We start from the raw sequence: 23944 nt of genomic DNA on the forward strand, positions 1-23944 counted from the left end.
ACTCAAAAGAGAAAAGTCTGGAACAAGAGTTCATTGTTGTAACATTGCAAATGGGAAGAGCTGTCAAAATTATAAGGAAATAAAACGATTCTTTATGTGCATAAATTACTTTAAAACAGATTGAAAAAACAAGGAAAACAAAAGCTGGTTCCGTGTACTGTAAATCCTCCCACTCCTTCACTCACACAACCAAATTACTTAACATTCCAACCATATAAAACGTTTTAACCTGGCAACCATAGTTACGAAGCACGTGACATGACACTTATAAGATCACAACATGAAAATGCGGGACCTCATACAGTACGTCATTTAAGAAAAAAAATCCTTGTATTCATGATTGAGGGTAAGTAAGCGGATTTCTGGAGTGTTACAAGTACATTATTGGGACATAAACAGAAAGAAGGATCATATCTGTTCACGAACTAATTTGGCGAGAATTCGTAGCGTCTATATTGTATATTTAAATAAGAAACGTTAAATACTCACGAAAGGTGCAAGCATAGTATAATTTAACCAGTAAAAAGTCGTGGTAAACAAAGAGCGTAAAGAAGTCTTAACAACGTGCACCAAACGTCTATATTATTGCACCAATCTTTAAGTAAACACAGGGAGTAGTGTTTGCACAGAGCAACTTTCCCAATCATTTCCAAAATCAAAATATTTTCTATATTTTACAATGTATCTTTCCGACCATGATATATTTAATCACAAAGCCACACGGCAGTAAACAAAGCAGAGGTTGTAGTATAAATTCAATAGAAAGCATCTGTCTCATTTGCATAACATGTAACCGGTGTCAATATCCAAACAACACTCAAATTATTTAAAGTTGGAAATTACGTAACCCATGTATTAAAACACTTGTCATTACTTGTAATTACAGTATCTGCTGCATGGCTTCGGTGTTTTATCATAGATTTCAAAATTGGCTATTTTACTATTTTAGTTCAGAAAATGAAGTACTTTGATAAAAATAATTTCCTCTTTGCAGTACATATTACCATAAATATACAGTACCAAGACTACTTCAAGTGTGTCTTGCTATCATTCTGTATTCCTAGCTTCACCGACCAAAATTAAAGGTAAAACATTAGTTATTGTATTACGTATGCCTTCCCCTAACTGCTTTTAATTGCTTTAAGTATTAAGAACATATTTGAAGTATTATGACCTTTTAAATTGTATAATTCATAAAAAAATATATTAATCTTACATTAATTGGGACAGTTATTTAGAGTGTAATATTTTGGAAAGCTGGACATGTATTTAAATAAAAAAATGTATACAGTAATATATACATGTACATGTTTTTAAAAATTAGAATCCCATTTTATTAGTGCAGTTAGACAATCCATAGTGTCAGTACAAAATAATCACACTCCTAGGGACAAATAAAGTTATCTTATACATAATAGCGAGCTATGGTCACATTTTGACTATTGTGTTGACTCTTTGGGTGCTTACTTCTCATCCTTTTTTCTTTGTTTCAAAACAATTGATAACTGAGGGGTAGGAGCCCCAGTCCAAACACAAGGAGAAGTAATTATACTTGTCGCTAAAGCAACAGATAGAGATAGAGCCATACAGTTCAGTAAGTAATGCTACCATATTTATATGAAGTCACTGTTGCAAATGGGTAACACCATCATAATGCTGTCCTTTGTCCTATTTTCCAAAACTACTATAAAGGACGTGATTGCTGATTAAAGCTATGGTGTTCATTATAGAAAAAATATTTAACTTCCGTTTTTATTTAGAAAATGTGTACAAGTCATTTGAGTTCTATCGAGCAAGTCAGTGAGTACTGCAAGTTACAGGTAATGGATCTGACACCAAATGTGGTGAGACTCCACAAAGCACTACAGAACAGCAAAGCAGAAACCCACTATGTCAGAAGCCAGCTTGCCTCTCTTAAAAGGCTAGTGAGAAAGTAGGTAATGTAATAATTTGAGTGATTCATTTTGAGTCATTTTCTTATGTTTTTTTAGACCAGCCTATGAATTATGTTATTTGATTTCTCTTCAACTTTTGTATCAGTGTGTACAGATTGGTATGTTATTAAAGCATGTACAGTACAACAAATATATCCTAACCCTGCATGTTAACTTTTAATCCTTCACTAGTCAAAAGCCTAACCCTTACTCCATATTGCTGAGTGAAATATGAGACTTTTCCATAATATTTAAAGATGTAGAGTACATTTCCTGTTTTAAAAATTGGGTTAATTACTTTTTAATAATAATTACATTTTTTCTTTGTCTTGATTCAATAATTTTGTCATTTACGTATGGAGGAATACTGTATATTCACATATTACAGTAAGCTAAAAGTGAAACAGAAGATCAGCAAGGCTATCGTAATATCACATCAACCTCATGAATGCTCCTGTTAAATGCTACAGAAGGGAGAGGATGCTGTGGAAGACATATTGTACTCTCCCATCAGTGTTGTATTTTATGACTATACAATGTGGGGATTTTGCTTTCAGAAAGTTTACACCAGGCTATGGTCTATATACCTTGAAATCAGTGGACTGAAAGAAAATCATACAAGATAGACAGCTGACCATTAAGTCTCAGTTTAAATATTATAGAAGTTGATTTTAATAAACCTATTCAATAAGACATATATAGTATACAACAGTGTAAAAGGAGTATTTTAGTACAAAATTCACTTACTAAGAAGGTCTCACCCCCCACAAAAATCTTATCTAGATCTATTACATTCAAATACTGGACATATGTAAGTTTAGTGAAAACTCAAAAGATACAATAATCCATTAAAGGAACAAGTAATAGATTTATTCCATGCTTCTTTTTTTCAGCATGGAATAAACCTATTACTTGTTCCTTTGCAGCCTACGAATGCTGACGCAGCTACCCACCTGAACTACATAATCCATTAATGGTGAAAAAGAAAAATCCTCACACAAGTTAAATTAAACATACCAAACACAACTGAATAATAGTCACACTTTTGGGGAAAAAGCATTAAAAATCAGACATTCTGACTTCTAAAGGTTATGTTTTTTAACAGTGTTGGATGGGTCCATTTTAATGCAGGAGGTGGAACTGCACCTTGGTTTCCTGATTATTTAAATTACAGGCAGGATTGAATTCCACTCCATGCAAATCATTGTTTTCCTTGGGTATCAAGGGTTAAGCATGAATTCTGTTTCATTGTCTCTTTGAATGCTCGTGAGCGGTAATTTTATTAACTTTTCGAATGAAACGTTTCTATTTTGTCATCTATGCAAGTGATATTATTTGTGCTTTCCACTAGAGGGCACAATAAAATGCAGGATGAAAAACATAAAGATGCAGGTGATGCAGGTTTTATGAATTAGTTGCAAATGATTATTGTGTGTCTGGTCACCCAGACAGACAATATTGACAATTTTGTGTCAATCAGTAAAGTGGGTTATATTATCTTACAGAAAGAAACTTTATAGAACAAACTCTGAAATACAATTTACAATACTAAAACATGAAACACCTTAAATTCTTAAAGCATCTTAAATTGTGTGCCCTATAGCATACTACAGTATATGCAGCCTAAGAACAGAACAGGTTACACTTTGATCTGGCAACTAGAACAGATATCGTTTCTTATGGCAGAGAATATTATGATAAAAACCTTGAATTTTCCTAACCAGAAAGTAATATAGTTTTATATCATGTTCTAGGGCTTGGTGGGGAGATGGTGTTGCTGCTGCACATGTTGGTAGAATAATAGGTAATTGTGAGTATAATTTAGAGTTAAATGACAAAAGAAAAATATTATCTAGTAAAGAAGTCTATACACATAATAAACAGACATCTCACAATAAATAGGGTTATATCTAAACCTGTAGAATAAATAGAACAGGGCTTTCTTGACTTATTGGAAACTGTGCGGTACTGTCCAGTCACTAAGTATCCTAGTTTATGTTGTCATTGGAAGCAGAAATGTAGTTTACTTGTGTCTCTGAAGAACTGGGAAGAAGTACTGTATAATGTTTTATGAATATATCACTTCTTCCTTCTCACAAATACATAAAGAATAACAGCCAGTGCTGATATTCAATATACATTCTGTGACAATACACATATTAGACATAATTTTAAAAGGTCTAAATCTGTAAGTTTGAAAGCTTTTTTTAGAATTGCCAATTTACAGAATTGGTCCTTTTACTTCTCAACAAGGTAATAAGTGTTTATTTACATATCTGGACTTTTAGTGAATGGGTATGTGAATTCTGAAGAATTTATAAATGATGTTAGGGTGGTGGATAAGTCAGAAAGAGTGCTGACTTGAAAACCACAGAGTATTTCCAATAGCATTAGGACTTTCTAAGATGATTTTGTAAGATTGCACTTTCTTTCAAATTCATTCCTTATCTATAGGTGCGGCACCAACTAATGTGACAGTTGAAGAAGATGAAAGCAAGAGAAAATATTTGTGTGTACTAATACAGGTACTGGACTCCTTCAGTAGATTCAATAATAGCACGGCATCCAGGGCCTAAGGTAGCAAAGCAAGCCCAAACCATTACCCAACTAACACCATGTTTGATGGTTGATGTGAGGTTCTTCTGGTCAAAGGCCAAACAACTCCACTTTTGGCTCATTTGTCCCAAGCACATTGTTCCAGAAGTCTTGTTTTTCATTCAGGTTCTGCTTTGAAAACCTATGCCACTCAGCAATGTTGTTATATTGCATGCAGACTGATTTTTTAAATAAATAATAATAGAGCAGACTTTTTGTGTTTTCTTAGTCAAATGCAGATAGTTCTATCTACTATTAGGACTAGGTGGAGGTCTCTTATGTTTAAATATGTGAAAATATAACATCTTAAGGAATACTTTCGTTCGTTTTCTGCTCCCCATTTTGTACAAAGCCTAACCTTTTGTGAATAGCAATTATGAAGGTAAAGTTAATTTATACCTTATGGCAGATTATGGCATTTTAGGGTAAGCTATTGGTTAAGCCATTCAACAGTCTCATGGGCTTTTTAATGGTACTGTATGATTCAGACATTGTCTCTCTGATGCAAGTACAAAATTCCAATTTAAAATTATTTTTAATTTCAAAGGTAATTTGTTTGTTCTGTGAATGTTATTTTCCAAGCAAAATGGCAGGACACTGACTCTTGTAAGCACCAGATTTCAAGTCCCAAAGGACATCATGTATAACCTGTCACTAAAACAGCATCTTACCAGTTAGTGCTTTAGAACAAGAAAAGCGCATTGTGAATCCCCAGATGCTGAGATTAGACCTATAAAGTATAACATTAATTTACCACACCAGTACACTTTACTACAGATAGCTTGAGTAATTCTTTCAGTATATGTATTTCCTACCTATCATGGTAAATAATAGTCTAAGACAAGATAGTGAAAGAGACCTTTCATAATAGGTCAAATGAAGACTATATGCCCTAATCTTTTGAATTATGTTGATGTATATACATTTAGTTGTGACTAAAGTTGTGAAGGAACTAGCATAGTTTGGTACAAAGCTGTACCTACAGTACACTTCAAAACCACTCTCTGGAGTTTGCATTATTTACAAAATATTTAAAGAATCACATATTTTATGAGCAATAAATATCGTAACATGGAACATCCTTACAAGAAAGAATCATTGCTTGCTTTAAAAAAGATCTTCCTACTTTTCAGTGTATGCTTTTAGGCTCTACTTTTGTCACAAGACATGAAATTATATATAATTGCTGTTGTTTATTGGTTATAGTAATGACTGCTTTTACTTTCTGTTCTTCTGGAGCCCAAAGTGCTACATAATTGGGCATCCCTGACAACACAGGCATTGAGAAAGGAAGATTCAAAGGTGCAAGACCTGGTTCAACACCTGTCAACACTGAAGCTAGAGGAAAGGTATAGACAGAGTAAAACAATGTTTTTAAAGTAATTTCTCCTATGTTATACACAACCTTAGATCTTTTGCATCTTTAAATTTATTTATTCAATTCAATCTTGAAAAATTATGCCAGTAACACAACCTTGAATTTTATTGTAGACATTATTTCCAGATTGTGCAACACAAAGATATTATAGATATACTGTAGATATAGAGAAACACAAAGACAACACAAAGTGCAAAAGTCACAGTAAAAAATGTTAGAATAACATTACAGTGACAATTGAGAAATTTTAGAACTTGAATATGTTTGGATATGTTTTATTAAAACAAGAACATTAGCCAAGATGGAAACAATCTGGGAATGCCAAAAACAACATGAACTGTAATAATTTAACTGGAAGCACTGAGGTTTACATGGGGTGAGATACTGTACAAGTTGTGCACAACATAGGGGTCAATGGCAAAATATTGTTACAACCGTACTAGTATGTCCCACATGGGACCAGGGGGATAAAAGATAAAAATAAAAGTCATTCCATTAACTTACTGTATATAGAAAACTACTGTAAGGTGTAGTGCGTCAAAATGTTCATGAAGAAACTTTGATCAAATCTCATAGTCTGATGACTCAAGATATTTAACTTTTAAATTGAGATATTTGAATTTCCATGAAAAAGAATGAAGAGGTTCGGTAACAAAATAAAACTCACCTTGGAAGAAATGGGGTTTTCTGGAGTTATTAATATAAGTTAATTTTAATAGCTTAATTGGTGCCCACTGGATTTAAAACACCATATAGTTTCAGTAGTTTTGTCTCGGCTATTCCTCTGTGAATTTTGAAATGGACTAGAAATACAAATAACTGTGATTTGTTTGTTTAAAATTCAACCAAGTTTTGATGTTGAATAGGTTAGTACTTTCTGTACTTACTAAAACTTACTCAAACCATTTAATCTTATTTAAGTTGCTAAAGTTATAAAGGAACTATTTTAGCTTTAAAAAAAGCTTATTAGAAAAACACACTATATTTTGGATAAGCTTTTTCCTTTTGGAACACTAGTTCTTATATATTGGGGCTTTACAGATACATTTTAAAGTTTATATACAGTATGCGTATAGCTGATTGAAGAGATGGATGACAAATGACATAAAAAGGTGAGAAAAAAAGCAGAAATCACCACATTAATGTAAAAAAATTGTAAAAATGATCTAGCTTTTTAAACTAAATATTTGTGTGTACTTATACTGTATATATTTGCTAAGTGTGCTCAGGTGTCAATTTTAAATCCACTTTGAACTGTTACATTTGTAATGGTATACTCTTTATGGCATTCTCTGGTGTTCCATATTTTCCTGGTCTCATAATGAAATGTGTCGATTCAGACTCATGCTACCTATCTTGAAAAGAACAAGCCAATTACTCCTTGCAATTCACCTGCTATCTTTCCTTTTCCATTGATTAAATGGCCTCTTAAGTACTTATTTTTACAGCTGAGCAAAATTAGTTTTGTTGGAAGCAAAATTGTTACAGCTTTTTAAAACTAATATAAAAGTTGGAGTCAGAATTACAAACCTGGAGAATATAGAATGGAAGTATGTAATCAATATTTTTAGTTATTGTTGTTACATTTAGTCCATTTTTATCACATACGGATGTGATGTTTTAAAAAAATACAAGTATTCAGACTGATTCTTTATGAAATCTAAATATGCTCTGAGCTAAATCCCCATTCTGTAATCTCAGCCTCTTGGAATTATACCCCTAAATGGTTTAGGCTTTATATCAGAGGATGTTTTGGGTTACTGAAGTGCATTTGAGACAGTGCTTTAAAAAGACTCTTTTCAAATGTTGTTTAAGTTTCAGGTGTTCAATATACCTGAATGTGCACCATGACTTTGTTTTAAAGAATAAATCTAATTTGCCTTTTAAAATGGTAGAAGCATTACAAATTACACACTTAACAAATTAAGAAGTGTTTTTGCAGCTGTTGCAAATGATTTAAAGTTATCACTGCCAATTTTAAACATTTTGTATGATATGGTAATTTCATATACACATTGCTTCATAGTTATACTCTTCATTTACCGTTATGTGGAAATTGTAATACGTAGACGTGAGCTAATTTTCATGCTATTTAATTAATTTACAGTCTCTTAAGCATCTCCTGAATTAAATACCACCCAGAGTTCAGGCCTTATAGTTAAATCCAAACTTTGTAGCCAGGATATTGCTGTGGCATTGCAATGCTGCTTTAGCCCCACAAGGATTGAGGAGTTTGATTTCACATATTGTAAAACTGTCTTTGAACAGGCACAAGTTAATACTAGATTTAGCTCTTTTGTTTATTTAATAAAATCAGTCTGAAAAGCTCGGTGGGTTCACTGTATGAAACCAGCTAAGGTTGGAATGTAATGCAGTGACAAGCCTATAAAGTCGTTTAATATCTAGCGATTTGAAAGTAGGAGTAAAAAAGTAATGCTCTCTGTTTATTTGATTAAATTAATCTATTTAACTGGTTATTCCAGAAGAGAATGTATTAATAAAGATTTCATGCATTAACTTCTTACTAATCTTGCTACTTAAATCCAAATAATAAAAAAAACATTTTGCACTGGAAAGATGAGTGTACTTTTGTCAGTGCCCTATTGTAAAAGGTAAAATGTTAAATGTTAAATACACAAACTTTGGAATTGTACTGTCACAAGACTTGATTTCAATTTTCTTAGTACTGTTTGATGTATTTAAAATAAATGCCAAATGTGACAACTTGGGTCATTTCCTTGTTGTGTGGTAGGTAAATCAATGTTTCTAATCTCTGCTATGCAATGATTTAGAAACCACCACTAACCACATGTTTGTTATGCCACAATGATCTTTAAGTGCAAATCCATTTATTTCTTTTTGCTGCATATCAATGACTGAAACAACATTCACATCTGACAAGTAAACAGAATAGACATCTTGTATTACAGGTTTTCTGACAAATGCATCTGTTCTGAAAGAAAAGGTCATCATAACATGGAATAGTAAGTCTGTTTTGCACTTTGATATTTCAAAATTCAGAGGAAAAAGCCCTGCCATTGCCTTCTTTAGCTTTATTATTGCCAGAATGAGATGTAATGGTAAAATATTGGTAACACTTATTGAACAACTCTAGAGTTGCCTAAACATGATGACCAATTTGACTGAGAATTACTGAGCACCGTTATGATCCTTCTGTGTTTAGTGGAGATATTTAGTGTACAGTTCTGGCATTCATAAAACCACAGACATACAGTAAGAAGAATAGAATAATAAATAAACTGTTACATTTTGAATAGATTGTTCTTTCTTCTATGAAGGAACATGTTCTTGGACATGTTATCTATTTCATTTTTTTAAACTTTTTGTTAGTCTAAGGCAAATATATTTGTGTTAATCCTGCAATAATAATAATAGTAATAATAATAATAATAATAATAATAAAATGTAAATATGATTTCTCCCAGACATGCTCACTTATACACAAAATGAAATGCTAGTCAGAATGCTCAAGGTTTAATGTGGAATGACTTAAAGAACATGCAACGTTACACTGCAAGGTGACGCCCAACACCTTTTTATTTTTCCAATAATCTGATGCAGAACTGCACTGCTTTGTAAAACCGCCAGGAGGCGCAGTGAATGCTTAACGTGCCATGTGTCTAACATACTGTACAGTAAAGTATTAAACCATTAGTGCTTTTCTGAGATAGTCATACTGTACAGTAACACTAACATAATTTTTTTTATTAATAAAGTATACACAATTAATGGAATTTGTGTGTAAATAGTCATTAGAAAAGATCATTCTTTTAAATGGCAAAATATACATAGTGACTTTAAAAAAATATTGCATTTAAAAGCAAAAGAGGTTAGGAGTTCTGAATGACTCGGAGAAGTACAGTCACATATTTTAACCTTGTCAGTGTGAAGCATTGGCTGTTTAGTGGATGAATGTCACATGAAACACCAGGGTTCAAATCCTGGCCAATGTGCCTGTCTGTGGGGATAATCTGTCTCCGATAATACAAATAAAATTTGTATACTATATTAACATTTTTATTAATTGTATAAGATAATATTAGTATGATAATATTAGTATAATAATATTAAATTATTAGTAAAAATAAAAACCTTTCAAATGGGGGGTCCCTTGTGAATTCCTTCTGCACGTGCGCCAGTGACAATAGACCACTGAGGCCGTGTCCCAACTGCTACACTTCCTGTTCCTGCTCATGTCTGCAAATACAAACAAAATATTTCTGTCAAAAATTGACTAGCTGAAGCGCAAGGTGTCTCTAATAAGCCATCCATCCATTTTCTAATTGCTTTATCCAATACAGGGTCATGTTGGTATTGTGATCCACACACCCACGTGTTCATAACAACTCACTCTGTACAGGAGCCAACAGTTAACGTCTTGCGCCCGTATTCACAACAATTGATCAAAACATTTTAGGTTTTTTCACCTGCATGAAGTTAAGTTTGTGGAAAAGGCAAAAAAAGAACGAGAAACTGTAGATTGTTTCATTAATGGATTTGGAAATGCACACAGTAACACATATCAACCAAGGAGAAAACACCTCACTGATATAGTAGTATGACTGTCATTAAAATAAGATGCTTTATTGAAATTTAAGACTCCAGCCTCATTGCTCTAAATTTGGGTGTTAAGTGTTGTAAATCTATGTGTCCAGAAAAATGGTTAAGTCTTGTTAACGTGTTTTGTAAAAAATAACGTCAATCTCCAAAATCACACAGAATATGACATTTTCTTTTGATGAAATGTTCACATACTCTACTGTGTTGGAGTTACAGGACTATTTCTGCTTCTGAGTAGGTTTGGTGGTATTTTTATTCACTTTGACTAAAATCATAAATGAATTGGATACATTTCTATACAGTAAGTGATTCTGATCTTGTCTAGTCCCAAGCATCAAAATGTACAATATGAGACATTTTTAACATGATATGCAATGCTGATTTTGACTTGCTTTAATTCACCAGTGTCTTCTATACTTTTAAACTTTTATTTTTTTTCTCAGTAGATGCCAGGAAGTTGCCCAGTGTGTTTTGTGGGAATTGGAGGTTCTAAGCTCATACAACGTCAATGAGTGATCAATCTGTTCCAATACCTGCCTCTACTCCACTTACCCAATTACTCCAAGTAAAGAAAAAAAAGGGCAGCTACACACACAAAAATAGATAAACATTTTAGCTTTTAATTATAAACCTTCAGGATATTTTTTCCTGAATTTCAGAAATTATCTAGTGTTTCACACAGATGTGCTTTCTTTCTACCATGATGCCTATCCAAATCGTCCCCCATCCCCACAAAATTAACACAAGGTTAATTTGCATTTGAATAAACACTAAATGTTTACAGTGGGAACAAGTTGTAAAATATTTGTTCTCTTATAAATTATCAGTTAATATACAGTAATGTTAGAATGAAACCTCTGGTCCTTTGTAAGCTGCTCTGAGTTCATTCACTGCTACAGGCTGTTTCACCTGTTCTCTTGTTCTTTGTCACCAAATTAGGATATCAGGAAAACAAAATCTCAGCGTCATCTCATTTCTCATGTTTTTTTTTCAGTTTGGGAAAATAAACCTTTAAAATTAGAGGTTCTGTATGTGTGGATGCTCATCTCTTTATAGGTGCTACTGCGGTTTTGTTTTCTTTCATACCAATGAAGTTTAAAAGACCACTAAAAGAATAATAGATCACTACACTGATCTCTGCTATTACACGAGTTTCCAAAACGTGAATTGGCTCATACACGATTGGTAAATAGTTGACAGATGTCTGTATAATGCGAAACTTATGTTGACTTATACAAGATTTCATCCCCGACATGTTTTCGTTTTGCATGGTGGATTAACACAACTGAACGCGGCGGTCCGCGGAGTAATATACATGATGCTCAGTTGTCCCACGTGCTTTGTTTTGGAAGTGCTAATTGGGAGCAGCTCCTCAATTTTTGTGCTATTTTCACTAAGTCTTCTGCATTGCTGTAAACATGATTGGACAAGAATCTTAAGAGGCGTGATGGTGATAAAATTTCAGGTAGTGTACTTTTTTTCAAGGTAAAGTCCTTAATTTACTGTAGTATTTATTTATTATTTTAGAGCCCTTGCCTGGTGTCTTGGAGGAAGCATACCCGGATAATTAGTATGCACCATGGTGCAGGCTGGGAAACACTGTCGGGAGATGGTCTTAGGGCCCACAGGCTGAGTGCTAGCTAACCTTAGCTATGTAAATAGTGTTTTTTTTAAAGAAATTGTACTTGGTTGGTTGATGTTTACCCCTGTTTTCTTCTCAAGACCTGTATCCACACTAGCGTTGTGTACATTTTCCCTTTGCTGCCATTGTGGGTCAATTGCAACAAACTGAAAGTACCGTACTAACAGGAGTTCAACCCGTGCTTAGTACACAGCTGCGGTTTAAACTTGTGTTCCACCTTTAGACCAATTGCAACAAACTTTGCTGCTGTGCTTAGTCCGCAGCACAATACTAAACCTGTTCTCAATTGCAACAAACACAAAGTAACAGCTGCTGCCCTCTAGAGAAAATGTCTCTCTTAGGCCAAAGGGTCAATTAGTATTTTGTGACCTAACCTTTGGCATTTATAGTGCCAAGTATAACACTTCTGTAGTCTTTTAATACATTCTTAAACTAATCATTAATTATATTTGACCACTCCTCCAAGTGCTCTTTCTTTGACTTCTACTATACATGTACTGTATATGCGCTACTAGCGTTTCTGATGACCAATTAAGAGCACTAGGTTTTTATAAGCTTTGTTTTGATCATTAAGGTTTGTTGAGGGTACAGTAGATAGTTACATAGTTCATTTGCTACCAAGCTTGAAAAAACAGGATCCTTTAATTGTCTAAAATACCCTGATATATTTTTGAATTAATGTATCTTCTAGTTCCAATCAGGACACCAGAACCTTAGAATGTTAAATAGCACTGTAAACAAATCCATTTGTGGTTTATCCCACAGGACATTTGTCTCATGTTTCAACTCTGTGTTAATCCTGATATTGATAAGACTGTCCAGAAACTCAATTTGTTTTGTGCTGTACTACATAATGTGGGCCCCTTTGATGTGGAAGATATTTGTTGCTATTTGGCAGATTCAGGTATTTTTCTGTTGCCATTGAACTATGCCAAAGACAACAGATTCATGAGGTGAATATCAGATGGTAGTCTAGGATACATTGTATCCTGATGATGTTTTTTTGAAGATTCTCAATGCTTGCCCTCTGGTGTAGGTTAGTTTACCAAACCATTTTTCTGGCTGAGTGTTTGGTAAAACTTCCTTACTTCCTCTTCTTAAGTGGGTAGCAACCATCCAATTATCCTTGTATGTGTTTATGATAGACAGCACAAATGATTGTTGAATGTCAAATGGTTTATTTTATTGCAGTTATTGAGGTAGATGTCTGGCTTCAGCTTGGTGACTTGGTGTTCAGTCTCCATTAATTACTAGTTACCATCAAGGTGCTTTTCTATAAGTATTCTGTTGATTTTCAAAACTACAGAAATTATTATATTATAAAAACATTACAAGATTAAACAAGATTAAAGTTCTAGCATTTATTTTAAGCATATTAACAGGGCATAAATACATTTGAACATTTAAGGCTAAGAAATATTTAATTATGTTTAATTGACATATATATACAGTGTATATTCATATACTTTAATATATTTTCCACATTTAAAGGAAGGTCTGCCGGAATGAACACCCACTTTCTGTTACTGAGCTTTCAGCAAGAACTGCTGATGTGATGGTGAAGAAAAATAGGTTATCTGATTCTTTCCGTCATTCTTTTTCTGCACCTTCCAGACATGGACCCTACGCTTTAAATCTGGTAAATTTACTCAGTTAATTTCCATTTTACAGAAAATACATAATGTTTGAAGTCTAGTTTAGATGAAGTGTTTTTTTTATTCAGACAATTTTGTTACCTGTCAAAATATGATTTACTCTTTTGTAAAAGCCATTTCTTCATTTTAAAAATGAAAAGATTAGTAGTAAGCTATTGATAAATATTGCTAATGCAATGCCTAGGCTATCATTTACATGTACTGAAAATTTATTAATTAACCAATAATAAAATGTTTTGTCATTTAGAGAAAAGATAGCTCTAGGGTTCATGCCCGTACTCCACACAAGAACTGTGTTAGGTGGAAATCCCAGATGTTATCAGATGTTCCCAAAACAACTGAAGTTAGAAAACAGGTAATAACAAATTTCATCTTTATTATCAGCCATTTTTAAAGGCCTAGAACAATTTAATATTTAATCAATTAAATAAATAGTGTACTTATTAAATTAAATTATCTTATGATCATTTGAAATATAAATAATCAATATCCTTCAGATTTCAAAGACAAGAGTCTTGCTTAATTGACCAATTGCTTAAACAAGTGTACCTAATCTTTAAATAATAGGTGGTAAAAGGTGACCTATACAAATAACTAGATTAGGGCTCTTCTAAGCTGTCTATAAGGCATGCCTTGGGAGTATTTTAAATGATTGTACAGAGAATTACAGAATCAAGCATGACAAGTTATTTTTAAAGTAGCTACTGCTCTAGCTGAAAACCAAACTGAAAATGAAAACATACAGTACAATCAAAACCAATTGTGTTTCATATACTGTATGCCACTTTCATAGAATAAACGTATTTTGTCAAAGACTTCAATACTACACATACTTATAATTTGATCATAAAATGGTGGTGAATATTTATAATAAGTGAAGAAAAGATACTTCCTTAAGCCCTCAGCCTATAGAAATACAAAATGAAACATCAGTATAGTAGATTGAACGCTAAAGTGTTTTCTGGGTATTAGGTTACAGGTACTGTGTATGCAAACATTTGGTGCTCTGTTCAAAGTCATGCATCTATCAATTTCCATACTCAGAATAATGTATCTATTTCTACTACTGTACATGTCATGTTTTATCCATCTCATGTTATTGAGCTAGAAAGGAATTTAGGAGATGAGCTACAGTACAAATGTAGTAGCATTATGTGTACCAAAAGGCATAGGTATTGGAAGTGCCTGAATATAGAAGCAATACATGATGAATAAACCAATATCAATTGCAAGGTTAGAAAAAATGTTGTTTCTGTAATTCATATTTCCTTGAAGCTTAAAAATAGCTTTATATAAAGAAGCCACGGGTACAAGGTAAGGCTACTAAACTAGGGAAAGAAAATTCATGCTGTTTTGTTTGTCAAAGGATTCAATCTTTTGTTTTCATAAATATATTTTTCAGAGGAGCACATACAAGACAGATGTCATGGCACCCAAAATAAATGGTTCTAACCATGCAGTTTATTTGCAGATAAAACAGAATCATCCAGTTGTTAAATCTAAAAGCTCAGGTAACTGTCTTTTATTCTGATATCTATGACTTTACAACTGCACTTCTGTCAAATAGAGATTGGGGTAAGGATTGGAAGTGTCACAGTCATGTGGTAGTTGGTTTTTATAAGTAGTGAACAGAGAGTTAAAAAAGAATTCTATAACACCTATTTCAAGAAAATTAATAAAAAACTTCAGTCATTTCCTAGAGAATAAATGAAAGGTTAAAAACACAAACAGTGCTCAATTGGAGCATTTTAACTCCTGCTGCAGAAACCAGTACTTATCATCATTATATGTCATTACTGGAAGATTGTTGTTGTTTCTGCAGAAAACCGATATTTTTTATTTAAATATGCATTTACCGAGAGCTATCTAAACGTGCGGTGATGTCTCTGTATGATGGTTCAGGCTTCTGAAAGGCTGAAAGGATTAGGATGAAATAGCTTTGATATTTTATTTGTCTTAAATTGTTCATAATTAGAAACAGTTGCATTTAATGAAAAAAACAGCAAAACATTTTCTTGACAGCTTTCAGGATATGTTAAAAGGGTATTTCATTCTTAGAACAGATAATTGTATTTCCAATATATTTCAGCTTTTTATGAAAAAAAATATACTAACCTATTGGTACTGTACAGTATGTACTGTACATTTTTATATTTGGAAAGCATGTATAACCTGTTTGACTAAGTTAAAGGTGTAGAAAATTCCCAACTTAGTTTATGGCATCCTTCAATATCCTAGGAATAATCAATGTGAATGAGCTCATTTCACTATAAACACTTTGACTCAGACATACTGTACGATAGACACAGACAGCCTCCACAATTGTGATGTAATCAGCTGCTTGTTTATCAAAATGCAAGGCCACAATGCATGCAACAAAGCTGATCATCAGACTGTAGACTGACAGCCACTCTTAATAATAGCACTATGAACTCACAGGAATCAGGTAAGCTGTGTATATTAGAGTTGAGTGGCAGGCTGAGAAAAAGCTTTTTAACTTATAAGTCCTTTCAGATCTTGCTGTGCTCAAATGCTTGAAAATTCCTGGCCACAGACAGAAAATGGCATTAAGTAGCCCTGAATATAATACTGAGTTACAAGATTGCAACTTCTAGTTTAGATACCAGGAATATATATTTTTTTGTTAGGCCTGTTTTTGTTTACTTATATTCATTCTTAAACAAGTAAATACAATACATTTTTCCTTTATTCTGACCTACAGTATTTGATTCCACTGATATGAGATGTGTTTTTGCACAACAGATGTAGCAACTTTTAACTTCTGGTACATTGTAGCAACTTTTAACTTCTGGTTCATTCCTTAATGCCTTATTACTGTAATTAATCCTTATATTTAACACTCTGGTGAAAACAAATCTCAGGACACAGGAATACTGAAAATCTAAATTTTTTATTGTTTACTTATAATTGATTCAGGGCTTTGGGCTTAACACCCAGTATGTGTCTATCTTGTTTTTGTCTTCTTGGATTACTCAGTATAGTACTCCTTTCACAATTGTTATTTTAGCTATTTTTGCAAGCTCTCCTAATGTCTGTTGCACATTGAGGGTTTTATGTAGTCTTTTAAACCTTGTGTAAGCCAACTCTTACACACTATTTCATTTGTAAGGTTAACTGGAGTTAAAAATTTGAATTTAGCTGGAATTGTTGTTGGTATAACTGCTGAACAAATTATAAAATTTGGATCAGAAACCTAATCCAGTGCTCCAATAGGACAACAAATGTAGTTGACCTCTGTGTGTTAACTATGTTAAACTATTCCTGTCATTTCTGTGGAAATTAAAGGCTCTTTGAAAAAGGTTATGATTCTGGTACCATGATTTAATTTAATTTAGATTAAAAATTCCGATCTGCCTAAATCCCTTCTTAAATTCCATAACCCTCCACTATATGCCTCCAAGTAAAAATAAAAGAAACTAAATAGGTAATAGTACACTGCGTGTTTGTTAGTTATGCCTGGTGTGATCATTGATGCAAAGCATTTTATTAGATGATGTGCTATGCTTTCTCCATTTACCACTGTGTAGAATTGTCAAAAAGCTACATAATTAGTATCACTCTTTGTGTTCTTTACTTTAATATTACTGTAAAAAAAATCTCTCCTAAACAGTGGTGATTTGAAAACAAGTTTAAATAAAAAAAACTACTGTAAACCAAAATAATAATGCATTTCCTTTCAACATTTGTTGTGAGACATACTGTACTGTACAACTGCTGTGACATCCTCTTAAGGAAGATATTGCAATGAATCCTTTTAACGTCTAAGTCTTTTGAGCACTTCCATCCATTAAAGCAAGTGGTACAATTCTGGTAAAGTTTTAGACACAAGACTACTTTTAGACACAAGGTGTAAATATTTATTTTACATTACTATAGAAGGGTAAAGATACTGTATACTATACAATTCTCTTTTTAAAATTGAGTAAAATACTGTAGGATGAAGCTGTCTGCAGTGATATAATACGTAGTAAACCAATTTGTTGGGAACAAAAGGTACTGTAACTTTATTTCCTTTAATTATTTATAAAAGGGTTAGGCCCCAGGGGTAACCTGCAAAAACAGGTTAACTATAGTACTTTATATAAACTGTGTACTGCATGTGTATTATATATGAGAGAGACAGCAATATAATTAATATTCACACTTTACTATTATGGAGATCATGAGCTTATAATCAAACATTTGCCTGTATGATGTTATCCTGAAAATTCAGCATCAGTTCAGATTAATTATGTAGGGATTTGTTTTAAAATCTAAGGATGCTTGTTTATATTTATGTCATGAGACATTTATATTCCCTGGTCTTTTGCAGCAAAAATCAATTTAGGATTAAAAAGCTTGCTTTCTTAACCCACATAATGGGAAAAGCAACAGGTTTTCTAATGTTGCCCTTTTGCACTTTATTATCTTGCTTTGTTACATTTATCAATACATTGTTTGTACAGCCACAGGTTCCCAATAATTCAAATTATTTCTCAGGGTCAATCTATACATATTTGCTGAATGTGATCAAATAAATAGATGTTCAATTGTTAAAAAGATAAAATTGTTTTTTAGTGTAGCATGCAACATGTCTTAAAATGATGAATACCTCTTGAGATTACCAGACTGTTTGCACAATGAACATTAGATTTGTATGTCTTCCATTCTTTTGTATTCATTGTTTACAACACTGGACTGAGAAATGTTTGCTTTTGGAAAGAAGGTAGAAAAACACTGTGTTCAATGGTACAGTATTATAAGCCCTAAGGTGATGGTGGATAGAATTAAAAATATATAGATTCAGGTTTCAAAGTTTTGGTTCAGGATTCTTGGCACCTGGTAGACTAAATACTATACTTGAACACTGTAAATATTCCTCACTGGTAAAAGATGCTTTTCATTCTTTGACAAAGTACAGTGTTTTTGCTGTTAAGTACAGCAAACAGTAATAATTATAAAAGTATAGTAACAACACACTAGATAAAAGAGCATTCCCTATGGTACTGGATTTATTTTAAAGCAGAAAACATTAATAGGTTAGGAGAAAACAAGGTAATTAGGAGAAAACAGGGTAATTAGGAGAAAAAAGATCTTATGTTACTGTATTTTGTAATATTTTAATTCTTTATTGAAACTAATTACCATATTTCCAAAAACTTATTATCACAGGGTCTAGCTACTGTAATTAGAAGTAGGCAGTTCATTTTTCTATGGAACATGTGTTTGCGTGCATTAAGCAGTTTAACTAGAATATTGAACACAATGGTATTACATCTAAACAATCACAAACTATTTATGAATGCATAAAACATTAAATATGGACAATATGTTATCATTGTAAAAAAACAATTATTTTATAAATGCATATTTAACATTGTTCTTTATTTTTTAGCTTTACATGAAATACATGGAAAGCGGCAGAAAGACTTTTCAATGCAAATGAATGACAAGTCTTCAAACACTGTTTTGCATACAAGAGAAAAGAGAAAAAGCACTTCTCTGAAGGTAAAGAAGACAAACATAGATTTCCAAGTGGAAGAAGGTGTGAACAAAAAAAATAAGACCAACCTCAAAGCTGACAAATATTTTGAGCTGAAAGAAAATGCAAAGGAAATATATGAATCAGAAGATGACGAGCATTACAGAAAAGTAATATTTTTGCATAGGATGCCTAGTACACCTGACAACTGATACTTATAAGAAGAAAAGGAGTCTAATTGTCTTATTGATAATTGAATTTCTGGCTATACAAAACTGAAGTTTGTAATTATAAATGTGAAACCATATGATTTCTGAATGTCTCTGATATCTTTGGGACATCCCTTTTTTGTAATTAAAATGTTTAAGTTTTTAAAGGTTAAATAGTTTTTTTTATTTTTCAGATACCATACTTGTGTTAAACAATAAATTAATTATTCTGAAGGAACTATATCTTCTTTAGAAAAAAGCACATCTTGACATAAGCTTTCAGATAAGATTGTATACTGTATAAATCCACATAATCCCTGCACATTTTAAGACAGAATGGCATACAAACATAACTGAGTTATAATTTAATTCCATAAAGAATGTGTATATTTTTAAAAATGTGTTTTTTTTATATATTTTTAAAAGCATTGACAAATTATAATTTCAGTTGTTACAACATTAATATTTGTATTTGTGAACATTTTTTTAAACACAATAATAAAAAAATATTGTTTTAATAACAATAGAAAAAATTGTAATACCTTTGGATTTAATTATTCATAACTATGTTGCACTATTATCTATACTTTTAGTTTTAGTACTGTGCCGTAGTTTTAGTATAATAAATATTTATCTTAAGGAAAGCTTCTACTGTAACTTGCTCCAATATTGTTTGGTATGATTTTATAATCATTATTGTAGCAGGCCATCACAAAAATTGCCTGCATTTCCAGCTGAGCTGCCACTTGAAGATGACAAAATGCCTGTAACTCCTATAAATTGGCTCACTGTATTTCAGTTTGTCAGTTAATTAAATTATTGATTAAATTGCTTATTTATTTAGTGGTGTGTAGCATTTAAAAAGGGTGGGGAAGAACCAGACTGAAAACCTGAAGAGGATTTAGGTTTTATTTGTTATAAAAATTGAAGGGACTCTGCAGTAAAGACTCCAGTAGTTTAGTTTGATGGCCATTGGTGCTGACACGATCGCTTATACAGTATACATTACATATACAGTAGTTCAGGTGGGTAGCTGTGTCAGCATGCATAGGCTGCAAAGGAACAAGTAATAGGTTTATTCCATGCTGAAAAGATAAGAAAGAAAACACAAAGTTTCGGCCGTGGAGACTCACACCTGAAGAAGGCTCTATCTTTTCAGCAAACATTGTGTTTTTTTTCTTCTCTTTTCAGCATGGAATAAACCTATTACTTGTTTCTATATTAAATATATTTTAGTTTGTATTTGCATAATATATGAATTCGACACTTCTGTTTTTCCACATTTTTATGCAAATTATATGCATCAAATTTATGCAAAGATTGCAATAAACCACCTGTTTTTTTTGTAACTCTTGTACCAAAAACACCAATTGAAAGGTTTTTTAATATACAGTAAACAGAACATTAAACATTTTATGAAAAGCACTACTTACAAGGATACCTACAGTGTGAAACAAATCATTCAACACTATAAGAAACTGCATGTCAGGATATATCAGGTCATTCTACAGTATAATAATTTTATGATCCAAAATGTGTCTGTAATGCTGCACTGTCAATTCCTAATGTCAGTCAGTATTTCTCAGAACAACCTTCTATGTTATGGAAGATGTCTTCTTTACCAAGATGCCTTGTAATGATTAGTTCTGCACAAGCTCAATGCAAGATCAATTAATATGCAGAAAGGTCTGTGTGGAAACATCAGCTTTGGGCAGTGTACCAATGCAAAAGCTTAATTTAGACAGCACACTATACAGTTTTGTTCATGGCTCAGAAGTACCACAAAAGGTGATCTTGTCCCACATTAGAATGAAACAGTGCTTACAACAATTTTTTTCATTATGTTCTCCCTGTGTTCACATTGGTTTCCTCCAGGTGCTGTGGTTTCTTCTCACAGTCTGAAGACATACAGGTGTGACCATTTGTACCTGTGTGTGCCCTGTGATGGGCTGGAGTCCCATGCAGGTTGTACCCTGCTTTGCACCCATAGCTTGCCAGGATGAGCTCTAGCTCACTCACAACACTATATTGAATACAACTGTTAGAATAGGGATGGATGGATTTACCACATCCACACAAATGAAAAGTAGATTGTTTAGAAACTGTGCTTAGCATTTTAAAGATGAATAGTTTCTATGAAACATACATTACAGTATTTGTGTTTTCACAATAAAAAGATGTAATAAAGAATATCCTAATTTCCCTATGTTGAATGAAACCTTTGTATACTGAAATGTTTAAGCATGCATGATTGGTTGGCAACCCTTGATAAACATCAGGCCTCTCAAACTCCAGATAAAATATTTAAATATTCAGTATGTGGGGCTGAGACTCAGTTCTTGTTTATACTGTATTTCACTTAAAAATAAATCATGTTAATAATGCTGGCAAGAACATGGGAAGCATCAGGCTGAAATGACTAAATCTTAAGCCATACATTTAACTTAAACTTTAAACTGTATATTGCTGGAAGAAAAGATGATATAGTGCCTTAAGCAAAAGCAAATCATCTTCCTAATCCTGAATAAGCATGCGCCATTTTGTAAAGACATATTAGACAGTTACTGTACTTAAATATACGTTTAGTCTATTCAAAGGTTTCATCCAGCATATCTGTATCAGTAATCACACTGACATTTTGTTTTAGTCATTTGTAAGTATTTTTTCATTATGATTCACATACTGTATTTAAAGTATATGCACCTCTCTAGGTAAATGTAAACTATACAGTATTTAATAAATTAGGGACAGATGAATCTTAGCTGTGAATTCAAAATATTGCTACCTAATGCAATGATGTAAGTTTTACCCCATCTCAATATAGTATGTTCCACAGCAGAGGCATCTTTAGCCTCTGGAGACTGCTCTGAGAAGATTTTTTTTTAAGATAGGTACTATGTAATGTGGCATTATAAAAATGCTTTGGAATATAGTTATTATAAAATGATTCAATATCCTTTGAACTGTAGTCTATATTTGATTTTTGTTTCATACTGTTTTCGTTCTATAAACATTTTTGTTAATGCCACATACTGTAAGTGGCTTTGCCTTACTTTTTATAATTTTATTTTTTATTACGCCTCTCAACTTTTATTATGTGCTGAGATTTTCAGTATCCAACATAAATAGATAGAAATTTCACAAACCAGAATTTAATGCCTTGGGCCAAACATTTGCTCAGTGAAGACTTGGCATCTACAGTAGTATCTATGTTATTGTGTCTGTTTTTTGTCTGCTCGATTTAATAGGTTAAACAACCAAAATGCTGACATACTGTAGGTCTATTAGAGTCTTCCCTCTGACATTTTCTCATGAACGCCTAAGGAGCTTTGTGCTGTTGCTATAAAACAAATGCTGGAACTAATAACAGAATTCAAAACATGATGTGGGCTGTACACTCTAAGTACTCCAAAAACGTGTTTAATCAGAGTAAATTCTGAAGGATCTTTATTAGCACTCAGAGCTGAATTTGAAAGCTGAAGAATAAGCTAAGGAATATTAAACTTTGCATTTAGGAACTTACAGGATAGAAATTACAACAGTATGTGGTTCTCTGACTCCATTAAGAAGCAGTATGATGTTATATTTATATAATTAAACAACCAGCAATTAAACACACTAGTTGGATGAAATGGCTTCTTTTGCTCTGTAATCATGTAGGTTACAAAATAGTTGATGCACACTAAGTATTTCTAGTATGCCTGCTATTCTAACTTCAAGTTTTCTACTACTCAGATCTTTTTTTAATATTAAGCCTTTGTTCTCTCTCTCGTGATATTTATATATATTGTATATATATATATTGTGTCTGATTATCTTGGCATGTGTAGTTTGCAAATATTTCCTTCCAGTATTTAAAAAGGTATTTATTCAAAAATAAGTGAACTAATTTAATGCCATACACACAAAAGATCAATGTGCACTTCTGGAGAAGCAAAATTATTAATTTTGCTGGAACATTACATACAATGCATATATCTGTATTGAATTTCTATTTTTCATAGGCATTATGTATTTATTTTGTATGGTCATTAATATAATATTCTGTATATCATTTCAGTATAGCAGCCTATAAATAAGATAAGATAAGATCACTTTATTAGCCATATAAAATCTCTCGCATTAGGAATTTGTCTTTTCACATACCCCAGCTTGCTCTCCATCAGACACACAGACGGGGAGAGAGAAGCTTGGGATCAGAGCGCAGGGTCAGCCATTGTACAGTGCTCGTGGAGCAGTTGGGGTTAAAGGCCTTGCTCAGGGGCCCAGCGGAATAGGATTCCTCTGCCGGCCGCGGGAATTGAACTAACAACCTTCCAGCCACAGCCGCAGATCCAGCGCTCCACCCAGAAGAAGTTGCTTCAGTTCCCTTTAGTTTCATTTTAAGAGGTTTTAATGAATATATTATTACTGAAGGATGTTCTGTACAGTAGGTATAGTTGAGATACAGTAGAAGCATGATAAAGAA

The 23944-nt window shown here is 32.8% G+C and overlaps 1 protein-coding gene across 4 annotated transcripts; it reads left to right on the forward strand.

The window, feature by feature from the left end:
- Positions 1-260: 260 nt before the first annotated feature.
- LOC107078629 (uncharacterized) lies at positions 261-19574 on the forward strand. 4 transcript variants are annotated; one of them, XM_015357582.2, is made up of 9 exons: positions 300-346; positions 1517-1933; positions 3689-3744; positions 4389-4459; positions 5769-5878; positions 13622-13769; positions 14033-14140; positions 15188-15296; positions 19181-19574. In XM_015357582.2, exons 2-9 carry the CDS (start codon positions 1764-1766, stop codon positions 19477-19479), a joined length of 1071 nt encoding a protein of 356 aa, XP_015213068.2. In that variant the 5' UTR covers positions 300-346; positions 1517-1763; the 3' UTR covers positions 19480-19574. The 4 variants fall into 4 exon arrangements, with proteins under 4 accessions (XP_015213074.2, XP_015213068.2, XP_069051035.1 ...); XM_069194934.1 differs by lacking the exon at positions 300-346 and having other exon boundaries at positions 360-1933; positions 13745-13769; XM_015357584.2 differs by lacking the exon at positions 300-346 and having other exon boundaries at positions 360-1933; positions 3689-3738.
- Positions 19575-23944: the final 4370 nt, after the last annotated feature.

This window comes from Lepisosteus oculatus, chromosome 10, assembly GCF_040954835.1.
Source record: "Lepisosteus oculatus isolate fLepOcu1 chromosome 10, fLepOcu1.hap2, whole genome shotgun sequence".
NCBI lineage: Eukaryota > Metazoa > Chordata > Actinopteri > Semionotiformes > Lepisosteidae > Lepisosteus > Lepisosteus oculatus.

Coding starts and splice junctions, on each gene's coding strand:
- LOC107078629 (XM_015357582.2), top strand. CDS start 1,764: ATGTGTACAAGTCATTTGAGTTCTATCGAGCAAGTCAGTGAGTACTGC. Junction 1,934..3,688: donor CTTAAAAGGCTAGTGAGAAA/GTAGGTAATGTA, acceptor ATCATGTTCTAG/GGCTTGGTGGGGAGATGGTG. Junction 15,297..19,180: donor TGTTAAATCTAAAAGCTCAG/GTAACTGTCTTT, acceptor TTTATTTTTTAG/CTTTACATGAAATACATGGA.